Source organism: Epinephelus lanceolatus, chromosome 9 (assembly GCF_041903045.1).
Source record: "Epinephelus lanceolatus isolate andai-2023 chromosome 9, ASM4190304v1, whole genome shotgun sequence".
In the NCBI taxonomy this organism is placed as follows: domain Eukaryota; kingdom Metazoa; phylum Chordata; class Actinopteri; order Perciformes; family Serranidae; genus Epinephelus; species Epinephelus lanceolatus.
In genome coordinates this window covers 14,596,212-14,613,954 of record NC_135742.1, presented here as the reverse complement: position 1 = coordinate 14,613,954, position 17,743 = coordinate 14,596,212, and the positions used below count along the sequence as shown (strand labels likewise).

Sequence of the window (17,743 nt, the reverse complement as noted above, 5' to 3'; positions counted from 1 at the left end):
GGAAGGGGGGCAGAAGGGAGGAGTAGAAAGTGGGAGAGGAGTGGCATTGAACAGTATTACAATATGTTAAAATATGTGAACGCAATAGTTTAACAGCATTGAAAATATATTTATAGTTTCACAAAATATATCAGTATTTTCATTGGTTGATGCACGTTTAAAAAATGAACTTTAAATTCATTTTTATGCCTTAAGATGAATAAATAAATCTTGCCTGGTGTATTCATAATTCATGCAAGAAAGGGTTAAAAACGTCTTTGTTTTAGGGGGAACTATTGTAAGCTGTTCAAAGCAAAGAGTTTAAGAATTTGGGGTTACTATCGGTCACTAAACCTCAGTCACCCATCAGCCAGAGCAACCCTCACACTAAAACTGAGACAACACCGCCATCTTGTGGCCGGAGGAGGAGCGCACCAGACAGTGACACAGCAGGAGGCGGAGGGGGGGGCAGTGAGCCAGACCGGATCCTTCATGAGGGAAGAGGCCAGGGACAGCCAACCAACCCCGGCTTCTCTTCTCTTCACTAATATTATTCTGTATTGCAAGCCAGGGAGCCCGAGCAGGGGGCTGCGCTAGTGTTCGTAGGATGTCCCGTCATGAAGGTAAGAATACGCTTCAACACGGGCGCTCGAGCAAGTCTGGATTTGTGATAAAAACGTTGACAGAGCAGCGCGAGCTAGCGTTAGCTAGCCGAGAATTTCTTGTTTTGCAGCCCATCCTAGCTAACGCTGGCTACTGTTAGCAGCAAGGTTGCAGTGTAATTTCGTGGGGACGCATTATGGCGGACACCAATTGTGTGTCTAATCCAGCGGACCTTGCAGTTGACGTTTATGTGTCAGAAAATGTACAGCAGTCAGCGCTAGTTGACCAAAACAACGCTGACATACAAGCGGAAGAAGCTAGTTAACGTTAGCTAAGTGTGCTAGCTAGCCTGCAAGCTAGCTGGTAATAGGTTATGTAGGTTAACGTTAACGAGCTGGGAGCAAGGGGGAGTGCCGAGAATAGGAAACATAGGAGAGCAGCGAATCCCAGATGGCGTTGCGGGGTCGAGGGCTTGTCTTCTCGTAAATGTTAGCTTGTTTTAGCCTCCTTCCTGGTAAAAGTTGGCCTTTAGATTTCAGTTTCGCAAGCTAACATTTAACGTTAGCAAACCAACATTCACCTCGTCCTTGTGGCCAACCTTGTTGGGCTTGAAGTTCGTTGTCGGTGTCAAGTAAACGCTAGCTAAGGTTGTCATTATATGTTTGAGCTCACCAGCCGGTAAAAAGTTGAGTTAGGTGGAGTGTAACATGGCTGTCTTGCCTGTCAGCTAACTGTTAAGCTAACAGTAGCTGGTTTATTGGTTAAATGGTTAGCCCAGCAGCGAAGGTTAGTCAGGCCCAAGCGGCCTTTAGTTTCCATGTCTGTGTTGTTGTTGTCAACTTTGCTGTCAGTAGTCCTCAAGTTATTTATGTCTGATGTTTAAGTGGTTATCATTGTTAGTCGGTAACGTGTCTGCAGCAGCTAGTCGTCAGCCGCTGCACAGCAGAATCAGGGTGGCACTCAGCTTTGCTAGCTATGAATGGGGATATGAGGGAGTTTAGACAGTCTGGTGACATACAATACACTGAGACTGCACGACTGTCCTAGTCAATCAAGAATTCTCTGAGCTTGGACATAGAGGGTCCCGTTTACCCTATATGACACACAAGGTTAAGCCTTTTACATATAGTGCTGGACTGGATATAGTGATGATCAGAGTGGCTTTATGAATGAGCTGGGTGTTATGAGTCTAGCTTTATTAAAAGGTGAATAGGGCAGGCACTAGTCAAGTAGTCTGCTGGTCACTCCCGAGTAAGAGGATTGCTGCAGAGGGTGGATGGTAACATACTTGTAATACATGATGCGATGCAATACCCCTGCAATAAATGCACACCATGTGACACTTTAAATGTCCAGTTTCGGCTGGACTGTGTCCAAGAAGTGTTGTTTCTTCTCCATAGTTATTATCATTTTTATTGTGGTGCAATCAAACAACACAGACATCACATACAGCTTACGCAATGTCCCTTCACCACCATGACACAAGTGAATATACAGACAAACCAACAAAATACAAATAGCACAGTGAAGTCCACCAAAGCAGAAACATTTGAATATGATGCAAATAGTACATAACTACCGCACCACAAGAATTTAAGTGGGGTCACAGCCTCAATTAAATTAACATTACTGTAAACAGATGTATTATTTATTGCAGGATTACCTTATTTTTACGGCGTTATATTTTGCAGGTGTTCATGATCCATGTGCCACATGCGTAATACACTTTTTGCAAGCATGTTGATACCTTTCTGTGAAAATTATACCATATACTACCGTCTCATTCTTGTATACGAATGTTTTGAAGTTAACATTTTTAATTAAGTAAAATATGAAGCTTACGTTCATTGTAATTGAGTATAAGAATTGGTTAAGGACTGAAACATCTCAGGTAATGCTTAATATAAACAGAGAAGACATAATAAAGTGTTTTTAGGATCTACATGTGTTGGATAAAATAATCCTTAAAATCTGCAATCATGAAATTTGATGAAATATCATGCTGTGTTGATCAACTCACATTAAACTGACTTTGATGTATAGCATCTCACCTCTTTTTTCTCCTTTCTCTTGTCACGTCTTATCCCTCTTCCCTCAGGCGTGAGCTGTGATGCATGTTTAAAAGGCAACTTCAGAGGTCGACGATACAAATGTTTAATCTGCTACGACTACGATCTGTGTGCATCGTGCTACGAGAGCGGTGCCACCACAACCAGACACACCACAGAGCATCCCATGCAGTGTATATTAACCCGAGTTGACTTTGGTAAGTAGAATAGATATTCACATCAGGCTAATGATGAGCAGAGTGCCTTCATGAGCTGTCCATCATTCAGTATTATGTTTGTTCTTGTGATTTATAATGCTTGGATTCACTTTATTTTATAATTAGCTCACAGTGAGGCAACAAAGTACAGATGTTGAACAGAGTATATGAACATTTGCGGCATCTCTATAGCTCAACTAACCCTGAACCAGACACACAGTATTTATAAACGGATTCTCATAGTGGTTTATCACCTGAATGTCAGAGTGCGTCTGAGTCAGACATTGTCGTAAGCTGAGTATCAACAATCAACTATCAAAAATAAGTATGACTTTATCTGCATCTGAAGTGGGAGGGTGTGTGTGTACGTGCATCCAGTTGCGAGACTGACAGAGTGTGCCAGAAATAAAGAGAATGGATAGCTCCATTAACAAATGACCTGAAACTCTATACTAGGGGTTTCAAAGTTTGTACAGTAATTCACAAATAATCAAGAACTGGCAGTTCTTGTTCTGTCATAATTAGGATAAATCTCTAAATTAGTAGTCTTTGGAAACTTCCCTTGGGTGGTTTTCATAAGCCTGCACAAGTTGAACTGTTACAGTGTATGTTATCTTTGCTGCCGCTGGCTTTTCAGATGGGAAGGCTGCTCTGGTTTTGATTAAGTGGACCTTTTCTCTTGCTGTTGGACGACTGCTTCTGCTATTATTTCATGCATTGGTGCTGTGAAATAATATGTTGATATTCAGCGTTTCACACTTTGGAAATGCTGTTTTACAATCTGTTGGAGGAAAAAAAAAAACAACTGTTGCTGAAAACACAGCAGAAGGTGCGAACTCATAAAAATTCTGCTGTTTTATGATTGTAATTTTTTTATGTGTGTATTTTGGTGTGTCTGTTGGTTCTCCACCAAATGAATGAACTATTTTGGTGAATCTAAATTGCCTGTAGGTGCAAATGTGAGCATGAATGGTTGTCTGACTGTATTTGTCAGCCCTGTGATGGCCTGGCAACCTGTGCAGGGTGTACCCTGCTTCTCACCCAATGTCAGCTGGGATAGGCTCCAGCCACCTCTGATCCTGAATGGATGAAACTGAAGAGAAGACTGCAGATTCACTCAGCTATTTGAAGCATTTTTGCAGCCTGCAAATGCCACACTTTTGGTTTAGTCTCTCCACTATCGCCAAACTTGTTTCCAGCAGACACCCACAGTACCTTACCTGCCCACCACCAAATGGCAGCTAGACACAGTTAGTGACGAGCCGGTTAACAAAACGAAGTATTTATCAATACAATAACCAGATATTTACCTTTGAAGCTGGTGGAGATGAAAACAGAGCCACCATGAAAGTCAGAATTGGACACAAACACTTATTCAAATAAATGCTGATGGTGGTCTGTGTCTGCTGGATGTGTAAATAGGCAACTGTTAGCTAACACACTCACCATAACAACTTTATTAGGTGATAATATGTCAGTGTTGTGTTAACAGCTTGTTTTGACTGCCTCCAGATTGATTTTTATGCGAGTGGGCCAGGGAATGTTTTAATATGAATGGTTTCCTGGTGTGTGGCAAGGCTAGAAAATTGCTGTGGTTGACTAGGAGGCATCTCTTGTCAACTACACCTGGCTGAATTGAACCTGTTTATTAATTAATCATGTCCAAATGGGCTTTGACATGACTTCTTGTGTGGTAAAATACTTTGCAGCCTTAACTTTCTGTTGTATCCAGGGCTCTCAATGTTGAGATTTTACACAGGAGTTTTTATTGTGTATGATTCTGTAGCAGCTGTGATACAGGTTTTGGTTCTCTGTCGGAGAAACGCTGCAATTTTAACACCTGAAACTTTCAACTTAAACATGCATCAACACTGACACTGACTGTCCATCTTGATTCCCCTCCAGACCTGTACTACGGTGGAGAAGCGTTTTCAGTGGAGCAGCCTCAGGCCTTCACATGTCCCTACTGTGGCAGGATGGGCTACACAGAGATCTCCTTGCAGGAGCACGTGGCTGCAGAGCACACAGAGACCTCCACAGAAGTTGTAAGTTGGTGCTAAAGCATCACACACAGCAATCTACAGTATGAAACTGTGACTAGATGTTTGCACAAATCTGAGGAACTGGAAACATTTACATTTGTGTTGATTTTCCCCGCATACCTCAGAATTTTTTCCCAATTGAGTAAATTGAATCTGTCTGAGAATGTCCCTCACATTAGAAAACCCTGTAGGTTTTGAAAATATGCTGTTGTGTGTTTGTTTCCATCCTCTGCTGTTATGGGAATTTTGGGAGTTGGTTAATTGAGGTTTCATCTAATCTTGGTTGGAATAATGTCAGATGCAGAACGCTGTTGTTCAAAGAAATCGAGGATTCTATTTGTGCTCCGAATAAACAAATGGCAGATATATTCTGTCATTGCTCCGAATTAACGGGGAGAGAGGGAGGGAATAGAAAATCAATACATGGCAGCATTTTTGATAGTGTGATGCGCTGTCACAAACAGATAATGTGTGGGAAACTTTGGCGTACATAAGCGTGTTACCAGCCAGTCAGAAAGCATAGAGAGCTCGCAGTGGCCTGTGCAATGACGGCACAAATGGCTAATGTTATGGTACGTCATCATTTATGTGCTGAGTCTGTTTTCCATTGCACTTAGTTGCGACTTTTTTGCCATATACATTTAAAAAATGTGCACGGATACACACCTATTGTCCTGCTTCACATTGTCCCAGTCGAAGTCTAGTTCTGATGTCAGCTTCTGACTCTGCAAGTGAAACTGAACTGCAAGTGATGTCAGGTAGACTGTGCAGCTCTATTTATAGATACTCACTGTTTTTTCTTCTGACAGCAAGAAAAGAGGTTTGCACTGCTGAGAAATAGTTTAAAGAACATAAGCCCCATGTGTTGCAACCTTTTTAACAAGTCATGACATTTGGGTAATTATTAGTGAAGATAGTGTGTTTTGTCATCCTTTCAGACGACCTCTGCTTCCTATTTATTGTTGAACCAATGTGTGAATCAACTTGAAAACGTGCTGGACAGAAGTCCAAACCATTATAACAAAGTGTGTTGGAGTGGCACATTTAAATGCTGTTATACAGATTGTACAAATAATGTCCCAACTGATTTTGATCATGTAGCAGGTATCAACTCCTGCACAACCAAACACACTCTTTGCTGAAACACTGCAGAGTAATTTACTATAAATGAAATGTTTTCATACTTACCTTTTGTGGCATTTGATGGAATCATTATCAGTCATAACTCGGTAGGAAAGGTGTTGTCAGTGTGTTACTATTTGTGAGTAAATCACTGTCAGGGCAGCCAGTTAATGTCCAATAGTGAATAACTTAGCCATTTGTCTCACGCTGCAGCAGCAAGCATAGTGTGAAAATCATAATGCAGTTCACAACCTCAAATATTGTTTTAGTTTGTCCTGTTGTACCAGCCTTTAGGGTATGCCAGTAAATCATTGTCCTTTGAATGAAAAGAGGGATGTTCGTCAAATACTTTAACTACCTGACCTGGGTCAGTACTGGAAGTTAGTTATTTTAAATGTTTTAAATACAATAATCTAACAACAATACATGCTGGGTTTTTTATGTGTTTTTATGTTAATTGTTGAAACTGTGTTCCTGCCATTCTTGGCCAGGTCTCCATTGTAAAAGATATCTTTGATCTCAGTGGGACAACCCTGGTAAATAAAGGCTTAAAAAACAGTGTCCATGATACAGCGCAGCTTGTATGTGTGTCTGTTTGGCAGCTTCCCTCAGTAAATGAAACCACCAAATTGTCAAACATTTCAAATCAGTCTGTACCTTCAACTTCACGTCATCTGTTTGAGTTTTGCCACGCTCAACACAGAGCCGGAGCTGTCCTCAGATTGCACCTCTTCGTGTTCAAATACAGGATTTGTTCAATAGATGTTTGCCGATCTGTTTGTTTAAGAGGACCCAGCACCAACTGGCGAATGCTGAATGTGCAGTGAAGTGTGGTGGTATTAATGTGTACACTCTCTCTTCCTGTCCTCTAGATCTGCCCCATATGTGCAGCGCTGCCAGGTGGCGACCCGAATCATGTGACAGATGACTTTGCTGCTCATCTCACACTTGAACACAGAGCACCCAGAGACTTGATATCCTTTTCAAGTGGTAGCGTCCCCCTCCACGAACATCACCATAACCTGGCTCATATATTGACTGCATAAAAACAAGCTGAATTTTTGTTTTAGTCAGTTGTGTGAAGAAAAGCAGATATTTCAAGCTTTGTGTGTGGAAACTATTCAGATATTTAAATGCAAATGCACTTTGTGCCACCCAGATTGCTTTGTCATTTTAAAGAGTAGCGCACCAGGGAGGTGTTTGTTCACTGGAACTGACATTTGTTGACATTTTGGTAATAACATTAAAGCCCCCTGTGGTAGTTTCCCCAGGCACTGTGGTGGGTGAACATAAGAAAGAGGCCAAATATCAGAATATGGGCAGTAATGATTTCTTGGCTGTTGTAGTGTTCTTAACAGAATTGTGCGTCTCATGCCATTGGGACAAGCTTAAGTTCACTCAGATTGATCTGTTGGTTGCACGCTGTTTGCCACTGGTTTGATGCATAGAGGAGGAAAGTGGAGGCCAAGTGGGCTCATCTGTATGTTTCCTTTAAACTTGCTTGTGTGGCCTTGTCCACATGCACGTATTTTCCTCGTATTTTCCATGTATTTTCCTCCTTTAAGAGCAGCTCTTCAGGAAAAAAAACATGAGCTCACAATAACACACACTGTGGCAGTTAAAGTGCATTATGAGATGTGTTGTTGAGTGTTGCCAGACAGCAGATCAAATGCAGCTCAGTGTTGCTTTCATGTTTTTGTTTTGGGGTTATTCACAAGATGTGAGAGGGATCCCTGGCCGACGTTTGTAGTTTTGATGGTTTGTAGAGCTGTACCAGTCCAACCTGGATTAATATAGACTGGGATATGGGAGTAAGTGGATCAGATATTGGCTGTGATGTTACTAATCCACATTACACACTTTATACAGTTTCTTTGCCATCATATTTTCACTATTAGGTGTAGTCATTCAGCCACACAGGCTTTTAGTGCCACAGTGTTTCCAGTTCATGAAATTCTGTGTGTGAGGAAGCATATATTAACATACAGTGTACAGTATATTAACATGTTTCTCCTGTGACAGTTTGTCTTTGTGGTAGGTTATTTGTCCTGCCCCTCTCTCACTGTCAGTGCGTCACATGCACAGTTAAGTCGAACTCCTGTTAAAGCTCGACTTTAACTGGATTACTGTCCCTGTTGTACTATACAAACACAGTAGGGGAATTGATTATTGACCGAAGTATGTCCGACTATTGGACATAGTATTGGACTTTTATCCAATCGACTGATTACGTCACAGACCAAACAATCGACAAACAAGTTAGCTACGGTTAGCTTGCAGCAAACTGGTACCGTGGTTGACAACGTTACAGCTCTGTACATTTCGTTCATCCAGACATTTGCGGCTCTGGATGTAGATTTTGCCATGTTGTTACCAGCTTCTTCTTCTGGTACTCATTTAATGCCCGTGACTTCCGGACAAAGCCCAGGGCGGACACTGTGGAGCATGTGTCGAGTGCCGTGTCACACTGCAGGTATAAGTAGCATAGTGTATCTACATGGTGCTCTCATTGCGAAGAATTCATGAGAATATACAGGCCAGGAGTCGAGGCGGAGCTGTTGCTGCAGCTGCACTGCTGCAGTCTTCCACATGTTGTTGTTTTTTGTGCTGGTACATGGTCCTCTTCTTCCTTTGGCATTAAGTGCCAGACTAGAACACTTGCAGGCATATGTGTTGCCCCATCAAGTTGGAAAAGATTGCATCCCAGATGCCTACTAACTGGAGAAAAATGAGTACCATCACGTTTTCAGAATTTTGGCATCGACTTGGTACCAAAGTATCCGTTCTCCTGACATCCCAAGTACATAATTATGGTTTGCATGGTTTTATCACCTGTTTTACTGGCATGTTACAGGCACAGCAGTGACGCATTCCTGCCAACTGCAGAAGGCACTAATAGTTGGGAGCACAAAAATAGTGTGTTCTCGAATTGTCTTGTCTTGTCTGCTACTTAATTACTCAAGAAATGTATCTGAACTTGAGGCTCTGCGTAAGTGTGTTAGTCATTGATATTGTATTCCAGAAAGTCATACTCATCCCTTTCATTGCTTTTGAGGTTAAAAATGCAGTTCATACAGGAATAAACCTCCATGTATGAACTGGCTTACTCTGTACACGTTGTTCAGGAGAGCTATAGAAAAGAGTGCTCTTCAAGGATTTGTTATTTATCAAACTGTGTAAAGGGTTAAAATGGCAGCATCTGCGTTTGCCTGTCAGGAACCAGCTGAAACACTCCATGCGAGTTGCACTCAGAGGCTCAGAGGACTGATGATGCAGTCTGGCAGTCTATTTATAAAGTACTTTGAATAAGTGCTGTTGACAAAACAAAGGATGCAAAAATGTAGTTAAATGACACCGACAGAACAAATGCATCCTCAGCTTCACTGAAGAGGACCATAGCTTTTGTTTGTGGGTGTTACCCAGTGTGGTGTCTTGTGCACAGGTTCATTGTGACATGAGAGCATCATACAAATGTTGGCAGACAGCAGCTGAATCAAAAGACCTGAGTGTAGAGAGGTTTTAGAAGAGTGGCAGTGACTGTTTCTGTGCTGAAACTACAAACTGATTTATAAATGTGTTGATCAACAGAGAATTAATTGTTGACAGTGTTGATTTTACAAGCAATAACTCCAAATATCTGCCAGTTCCACCTTCTTAAATGTGGAAACGCAACCATTTTTGCCTATGCTTCCAGTTTTAAAGGGTTTAAAGTAAAGGAAAATTTTCCTATGCACACAAAAGACTTATTTCTCTCAAATTTTGATCCCAAATTTGTTAGTGAGCACTTCTTCTTTTCTAAAACAATCCATCCACCTGACGGGTGTGGCATATCAAGATGCTGATTTAAGAGCATCATTACTACACAGGTGTGCCTTTGGCTGGTCACAGTAAAAGGGCACTCTAACATTTATTCAGCACTCTGAAATATGGATTTCACATAACTAGTGCTACAGATATGCATTTTTAAGGTCACACTGGATTCATCCGTGAAGAGAACACTTCTGCATAGTGCCAGATACAATCTGAGATGAGCAGTTGCCCGTTCAAGTTGATTACAATGACAGTGTGACACTGGATAGGACGATTCCCTGAGATGGTTTGTGCAGATATTCTTCAGTTGTGCATGCTGTTGGGTCTGGGTGGCTGATCTCAGACGACCTTGCAGGTGAAGAGACTTGATGTGGAGCTCCTGAGCTGGTGTGATTACATGTGATTCGTGGTTGTGTTGCTGGTTGGATGTACTGCCATATTCACAGAAAAGAAATTGGAGATGGTGGTGAAATGAATGTTCAGTTCATGGGCATGGCTGCAGTCAACATGCTGACGGCACACTCGATCAAGACTGCTGTTTAATCAGCATCTTGATATGCCACATCTCGTAATTGGATGGATTATCTAGGAAAAAAGAGAAGCACTCACTAACACTGATTTTAACAAATTCGGGAGCCAAATTTGAGAGAAATAAGTCTTCTGTGTGCATAAAAAAGTTTTAGATTTTTGTTTCAACTTGTGAAAAATAGGAGCAAAAAAAAAAGTGTCGCGTTAATATTTTTGTTCAGTGTATATCTTTGGGCTTTGGACTGTTGGTTGAACAAAACAAGCAAATTCAAGGTAATCAGCTTTTGCTCTGGGAGTTCATGATAGGGCAGATTTTTTTGACATTTATAAGCATCAAAGTCTAATGAAAAAAATGTCAAATTTGGAAACTGTAATGAGCTGTAGCACTATGTTCTTGATATGTTCCTTAACGGCAAGCTTCACGATGAGTCCAGTGGGGTGCGGCATGTGAGGAGGATGTTTCACCCTGGACGTGGGCTGGGGGGTCCACGAGCCCGCAGGTCTAACATGCACTTCACCAGCAGCACCACAGGGGGGCTCTCCACCAGCCAGAGCTCCTCACAGAGCTCCAACTACAGCAGAGAGGCCATGGACCCCATAGCAGGTCAGTCACACAACACACGCATACACACACGGAGGAGAAGTCATGGTGACATGGTACGCCCATGCTGTCATGTATGATACAGGCTCCCTCTGAGGCTCACAGCTGCAGAACAAGAAGCTGTGGAGCCTGATGTGTGCCAGACGACAGCAAACAACCTATATACTTGACATCAGCACAGTGAGACAGAAGACAAATTCAGTATCTCCCAGCTACAACTGCAGGAGGTCTGACACACAAAACACTGGTGCTCAGTGCTAAACTGAGCATGTGGCATTTATTGTCACATTTAATGAGTTGTCTCGATAGAAATTGTTTCTCACACATGCATATAAATTAGCTGCAGTAGCGGAGATGTTATACATGCCTCGTCTTGAAAGAAGTGTGGATAACACAGTAATGTGTGGGCAGAGTTGTTGCTGTGGCAATTCCTTGTTTATTCTGTTCCCAATTTTAATCTGGTTCAGTGCTTGGCATTCGCCATGTCAGCTCCAGCTGTGCCATAATGAGGGTCTCTGTTCAGTCTGCCTCACAAACAGCCTCCTCACTAATGACCCGCTATACCTGCTGGGCCGTTGACCCAACTGGTCCAGTTATAGCCCAACATCCCCACTGCTGAGTGGGTGTAACACAGTGAACATGTGAGTAACAGTGCTTTACTTTTGATTATGGATCAGAGGCGGCACAGCAGTCCCACTAGATTCTTGTTCAGCGACATTATAGCTCATAAACACTAGTTTTAAGGGATAAACTGTGTGTCCAATTTAACTTATTTTTACGTCCAGTTAAACTAACACATTTTTAAAAAGGTCTTCCACTGTTGCAGCTTTACATTCAGAGTATTTAACTAGTGAAACACAAGTTAACATTCACTATGAGGGAGTAACAGGAAATGCAGTGTGCTACTGTTCAAAAATACATCTACAAAACAAGACATTAGTCATTCTCAGCATTTTTTGGCAGCTGATCAGTTGGAAATATTGCAGGGAGTAGTGGAACAGTCAGGAGCAGCCACACTGAGCTGTTAGATGAAGAGCTGCAGGCGACAGGCTGCACACCTCCAACTTAGCGATTTACCCAACTCCTTTCACTGTGCCCTGCAGTCAGCAGACTCATGCTGTGTGCGGTGTAAAATCAGATCACGGTTGCTCACAGACTGATGGAAACAAGCCAGTTATTGCTCGACTTCTTTATTAAAACCACAACAGTTTGTTTCACTGCCTCCAGAACTCTGTAACCTGAAGTATTAAACTATATTAACACAAGGAAGTGCAGGTATTGCCAAAAAACTGACTGAAATCTTTGAAAATGCCACTTTAAAGATTGTGTTTTAATGAGAGCCAACTGTTGGGTGAACTGGCTTTCTAGACTGAGCAGGATTGAATTGACCAAGTCTTTCCTCCTTGTTGTAATCACCATTTCTGACATTAAGCCCTTGTTTTCTCCATCTCATTCTTCCAGAGCTTCTGTCCCAGTTGTCAGGGGTGCGGCGTTCGGCGGGCGGCCAGCTCAGCTCGGGCCCCTCGGCCTCCCAGCTCCAACAGCTTCAGATGCAACTCCAGTTGGAGCGCCAGCAGGCCCAGGCAGCGCGTCAGCAGTTAGAGACGGCCCGAAACGCAACTCGGGGCGGGGGCCGGGCCAATGCAATCCTCAATACCAATTCATCCGCCGCAAACCCCAACCCCAGTGCCAACCATAATACCAACCCCAGCCCCAACCCGGGTCCACCTGAGTCCAACACACAACATACTGCACATAGCTCCCAGTTTTTACTCAGCAGGTGACACTGTCGCTCATTAGTTTTTGCATCTACTTTAAATGTCTTTACTTTAAAGTCACTTGGATGTTTGACCTTCACTGTGCAGAGTTTATATGTCTGCAAAGGGTAAGTTCAGTATTTTCTAACCTGGGACCTTTTTCCCACGGTGTCTAAGTGACTCAAAGGGACAACAATTTCTGAAATTTGTCCAGTGTTGAGCAAGAACGCTTCAGCCGGCGAAACAGGCTTCAAGAAATGACTTGGGGCATGTTGCACCATCAGTGTAAGTCCACTAAAAGTGCTTTTTTTTTTTTTGCGACTGACATGCTCAAATTATAATTCGAAGTGTCTGACAATTTATGGAAAGCATCCCCACAGAAAGACCTTTTATTTAACCAGAAACAGCCCCAAAATCGCCATCACCAAAACCACCAGACTCCGTTTAAATAAACAGTAATTTTAGCGTGTATGGAGCCAGCCATTTTCACATCTAACTGGGTGAATGAAGGGTTTATTTCAACCAAACCAGAGTTGGTGATTCAGATGTTTTTTCTGAGTTTTTATTTTTTTTAACTGTCAACTTTGAGTGACGTGTTTCATGATGTTAAAATTACTGTTTATTTAATGGAGTCTGGTGGGTTTGGCAATAGTGATTTCGGGGCTTTCTGGTCTCGCTCAATACTGGACTAATTTTAAAAATTGTTGTTCCCATTAGTCACTTAGACAAAAAACACAGAGAAACAGGGCCAAGTTAGAAAATACAGAATTTATCCGTAAAGCTGTTCTTATTTTATTCTCCTCTGTTTGATTTTTAACACGTGTCGTCCTCCAGTTATCCCCTTATCTCATTACTGTTCAACCTCTCTCCCGCAGGCTGAGCGAACCGCGGCTCTCTGAGGCAGAGCGGCAGGCGTGTGAAGCCCAGTGGGCCGACAGGAGCCTGTTTGTGACGGAGCTGCTGCTGTCCACGCTGCTGCCCGACGAGGACGCCTCGGCCTCCTCCTCCGAAGATGAGGACGACTGTCACGGCTCGTTGCGGAATTTCGCTGACTTCGAGGCCATGGGCTGTGTTGAGGTCATGACCTTGGACGTGGCGCTGGAGAACCTCAACCTCAAGGAGATGACCCCGGCTACCAAGACGACGAAAACGACGACTAAAACAGCACCTACGAAGAAAGAGCCTCCCACACCGCCTCTTTGATGACATGGCCACTCCCTCCCCTCAAACCACCATTGTACGTGGCCGACCGACGAGTCGGGCCCAACTGCCAATGGATGACAAAAAAGACTGCAGTTCTTTTTGGCTTTGTTTTATTATTTTTTTTTCTCAGTGATTGTCATTTCAGCTCTGTCGCTCCCCACTCAACCCCATGTTTATTACGTTGTGTACATTGAATAAAAGTAGTGAGACGAGAGAATGTGAAAGCAAGCAAGCGTGGTGGGTGCGTGAGAGAAAGAAAAATAACTATATAAATATATTATAGAAAAATCTATATGAAAGTTGATAATCAATTCCACATAACCCGTGTTTCCTCTAGCAGATGAGCAAAGCGTAGTTAGCCGTTTTAAGAGACAAACACGTCACACACTCACCCAGGGAGAGGAGGCAGACGGAAACCTCTCCAGTAAAAACGCTGCTGTGTATTTATAGTTATTAATTAAAGAAGTGCTTGGATGGTTTACCACAACTTAAGCATGAGCTTAAATCACCATGTGCCCATTTTTAACTGCACAGTCACAAGACGGGGAGGTCTTTCTCTTTTGTTCAGACACCTGACTTACTGTAAATTAACGGTGCTGAGTGCCACACCACTGGCATTTCTACACCACACACAAACAGACTGATGGCTGCGTTTGGTTACATTCATGTCCAGTCTCAACCCCCCTCCCCCTTGTGTGACATCACCTGTTTTGGGTCATGTGACCTTGCTTTATATCAACTGTGGGCACTTTGGTTTTGAATTGCATATCCAGTGTCCATTTGTGCACACTACAGATGCTCTACGTAAAGGCGTGACACAACTCGGAGGCAAACAGAGATGAAACAATCTCTTCATTGTGACCATTTTCAGGCCTTTTCTAACATGGAAGAAACACGACCTGGTCTTCACACGGTTGTTTTATTTTTGTTTCTTTTTGTTTTTCCTCTCTCTCTTTACATGGAAGACCAGACGCTACTTTCTCAAGCTTCCTGTGATCTGAAAATTAATCTTCTCTCCATTACTCATGAATGCAAAGATTACTCATCATGTGACTTGAAGGAGAGAATCCTGTATTGCTCTTTCCATTAATTTCTCTCAGTCAAAAAGATCTTTGTATGCCTCCACTGCTACCTGAAGAAATGCAATGTATGTTTTTGGCTCAGCGAACAAGCCAAATCACAGGGTAAACCTTTCAGTTTGGAGGACAATAAAAATGTTTTGGATGGAAATTAACTAACCCAATCCTGCTCTCTGGTTTGTGTTTTTACCTTTCTTTTTTTTCTTTCTCAGTTGCTAACTTCTTGGTGAGCATGTACATCATATGGTAAAAATAAACACCTATCTTACAGGTCCAATTCAATCTCAATTAGTGTTGTCATCTCCTGATGCATGTCCTCATTCACAGCAGCTGTGTGACATCAGATTAACACGCTGCACTATATTAAGTACAGGTGACTATAACAGACAGCTCTTACACTTCCTAAAATCTCTCTGCTCATCATCCTGTGACAGTCCAGCCACTGTATTCATCTGGAATATGAGAAGAGAGGAGTTGATCAAAGTGTTCACATGGTCATTTGACTCCCTTGAGTCTGTTCAGAGCAATCAGCTTAACAAGCAGCTGCAAGTGGTGCAGTAATTAATTGCGGCCTTTCTTGCCCTGGGTTTCGCCTTGCAGAGACCGTCCTCACTCAGTGCTCCAGTTAGCTAGGGCCTCATGGAGACTGACGGGAAAACCTGCAGGCCTGAGAGAAGTGCCTCACTAATATAATGTGTAGATGCAGCAGATGATTACATGGCATCTTTCAATTTGTTATACTGTATACAAGGACAGCAGAAACTACTTGGTTTCTTAATGATCATTTTAGAGGCTGTATTTTGTTGGGCTGTTTAACTGGAGGCTGCTGACGAGCCTACCCTCCCTGTGTAAATTGGAAACACCTGTCAGCAAAATGCACTACAGTTCATCAGCACCACAAACTGATCACACAGTTAAATCAACACCTCAACGTTCATGAGATAGGGGTTTTGCAGAACTGTTGTATTTGACTGCCTTAGTTTTAGCTGTATAATATAAACTCATCTGAGTGAAAAATGTGTACAGATGAGTGGGGTACTCACTGGTGTATTTTACATCACAGAACAAAACGTAAGTCTTACAAGTTTGTGTTGAACACAGACATTACTTACTGAGTTTTAGGACTCATTCCTGCACCACTCTGTTGATTCAGATTTTTCTCTAAAACTGAGTTCCCTCTGAGGTGACTGAGCTCAGCCTTAGAGATAGGGCAGGAGCTCGGAGTAGAGCTGCTGCTCCTTAGAGGTGGTGTCAGAGGTGCTCTGGGCACTGGGAACACCTCGGGGTCCCCCAGGAGGAGCTGGAAAGCATTGCTGGGGAGAGGGATGTCTGGGGTGCTTTGCTTGGCCTGCTGCTGCTGCAACCTGGCCCTAGATAAGCGGATGAAAATGGATGGATGGATGAGATTTTGGCTCTCCACTTCCATCTTCAAAACACCACTTTGGATGGATGAGATTTTGGCTCTCCACTTCCATCTTCAAAACACCACTTTTTGGAAAAAAGGTGTTCATCACTGTAGTAGAGTTTCAGGGACTTGTAGAGTTAATGCCAAGGTGTACTGCAGCTGGCACATGGTGGCCCAGCACCTAAAGGTGTATTTACTTCTATACGTACGCAATGTGCACTGCTTTTGAGAGCTTAAAACCTCAGGCATCTTCTTCTGATTGTGTTTTACTGTCAGTATCCCCCCCCAGCAGCCTGAGGAAGTATTTTAATCTCAGACTTTGCACAAAACTCAGCTGCTTTTTTTTGCCAAGAAAACAGTGGCATAAACTATTACATGTAGATTCATTCAAACATGAGGAAAACAAATATATGAAATGTCTTTTATATAATAACCAATAAATGGACTTAAATGAGAGGCTGCAAGAGAAACACTCAGCAGCATTCACTTAAAATATATACTGTCACTATGAAAATGTAGTTTAAAATGTCACAGTCTGACTGGTTGTGTGTCTTTACACCCATGTAGATGGGAAACTAAAGGTATTTCCATGAATCAATGCAATGGAAAACAAATTTGTGATTTGCACAGCAGATATGTACAGTATATTGTAGCAGAAAAAAAATATGCTATTTAATTTCAGCTAGACTTTGAAAACATGCTGGAGGATAGATTTCAATTTAAGAGACCTGCTTTCAGCAACATGCAGATTCTCCCTCCATGAGAAAAATCTGTCTCAAATGGTTGTGAATGTCACTCAGAAACAAGGAGGTTGGTATAATTACATTTGCTACATGCTGCAAATTACTTAATGTTAAAGTTAAAAACCTCAGGATGGCTTTAAGTGGATGTTCTGTTGTCAATTAGGTTGCACACAAGAGCCACAAATAAAGAAATCAAGCTGAAGAAATACCTTTCACAAAGCATGAACAACATCCCTGTTAAATGAAACACTGCAAACCCCCCGTGGCTTCAGGGAGCTTATGGTTTCCATTTCTTGTTCTTGGTTACTGATTTGACCAATGTGAAATGGAAACCATTATCCCATTGAACATAAATGGTGTCACTTGCTGTGTGCCAGCATCAAACCAGCATTTTTCAGGGTCACTGTAGAGACTTCTTAAATTAAAGCCAGCACAGACAGCCACAGCGCTGGGAACTTAAAAGTGCAATGTGTGCCAAGTCACTGAATTATCATCTGAGCCCCAAAACCCTAAATAACAGCAGCCTGAAAAGATCTGGCACGTTCATTCAGTCTTTAAAGAGGTCAGTTGCTGTAGGAAACCAAATGCATGCAAAGTAGGGGGGA

General features: G+C 42.4%; 1 protein-coding gene across 1 annotated transcript; it reads left to right on the top strand.

Annotated features, from left to right (window-relative positions):
* Positions 1 to 452: 452 nt before the first annotated feature.
* On the top strand, positions 453 to 15,154 carry LOC117253124 (E3 ubiquitin-protein ligase KCMF1-like). The gene is made up of 7 exons (XM_033620485.2): positions 453 to 602; positions 2,681 to 2,848; positions 4,754 to 4,893; positions 6,885 to 6,986; positions 10,774 to 10,954; positions 12,413 to 12,731; positions 13,584 to 15,154. Exons 1-7 carry the CDS (start codon positions 587 to 589, stop codon positions 13,909 to 13,911), a joined length of 1,254 nt encoding a protein of 417 aa, XP_033476376.1. The 5' UTR covers positions 453 to 586; the 3' UTR covers positions 13,912 to 15,154.
* The last annotated feature ends 2,589 nt before the right edge of the window (positions 15,155 to 17,743 follow it).

Coding starts and splice junctions, on each gene's coding strand:
- LOC117253124 (XM_033620485.2), top strand. Junction 4,894..6,884: donor CAGAGACCTCCACAGAAGTT/GTAAGTTGGTGC, acceptor CCTGTCCTCTAG/ATCTGCCCCATATGTGCAGC. Junction 6,987..10,773: donor ACAGAGCACCCAGAGACTTG/ATATCCTTTTCA, acceptor GGCAAGCTTCAC/GATGAGTCCAGTGGGGTGCG.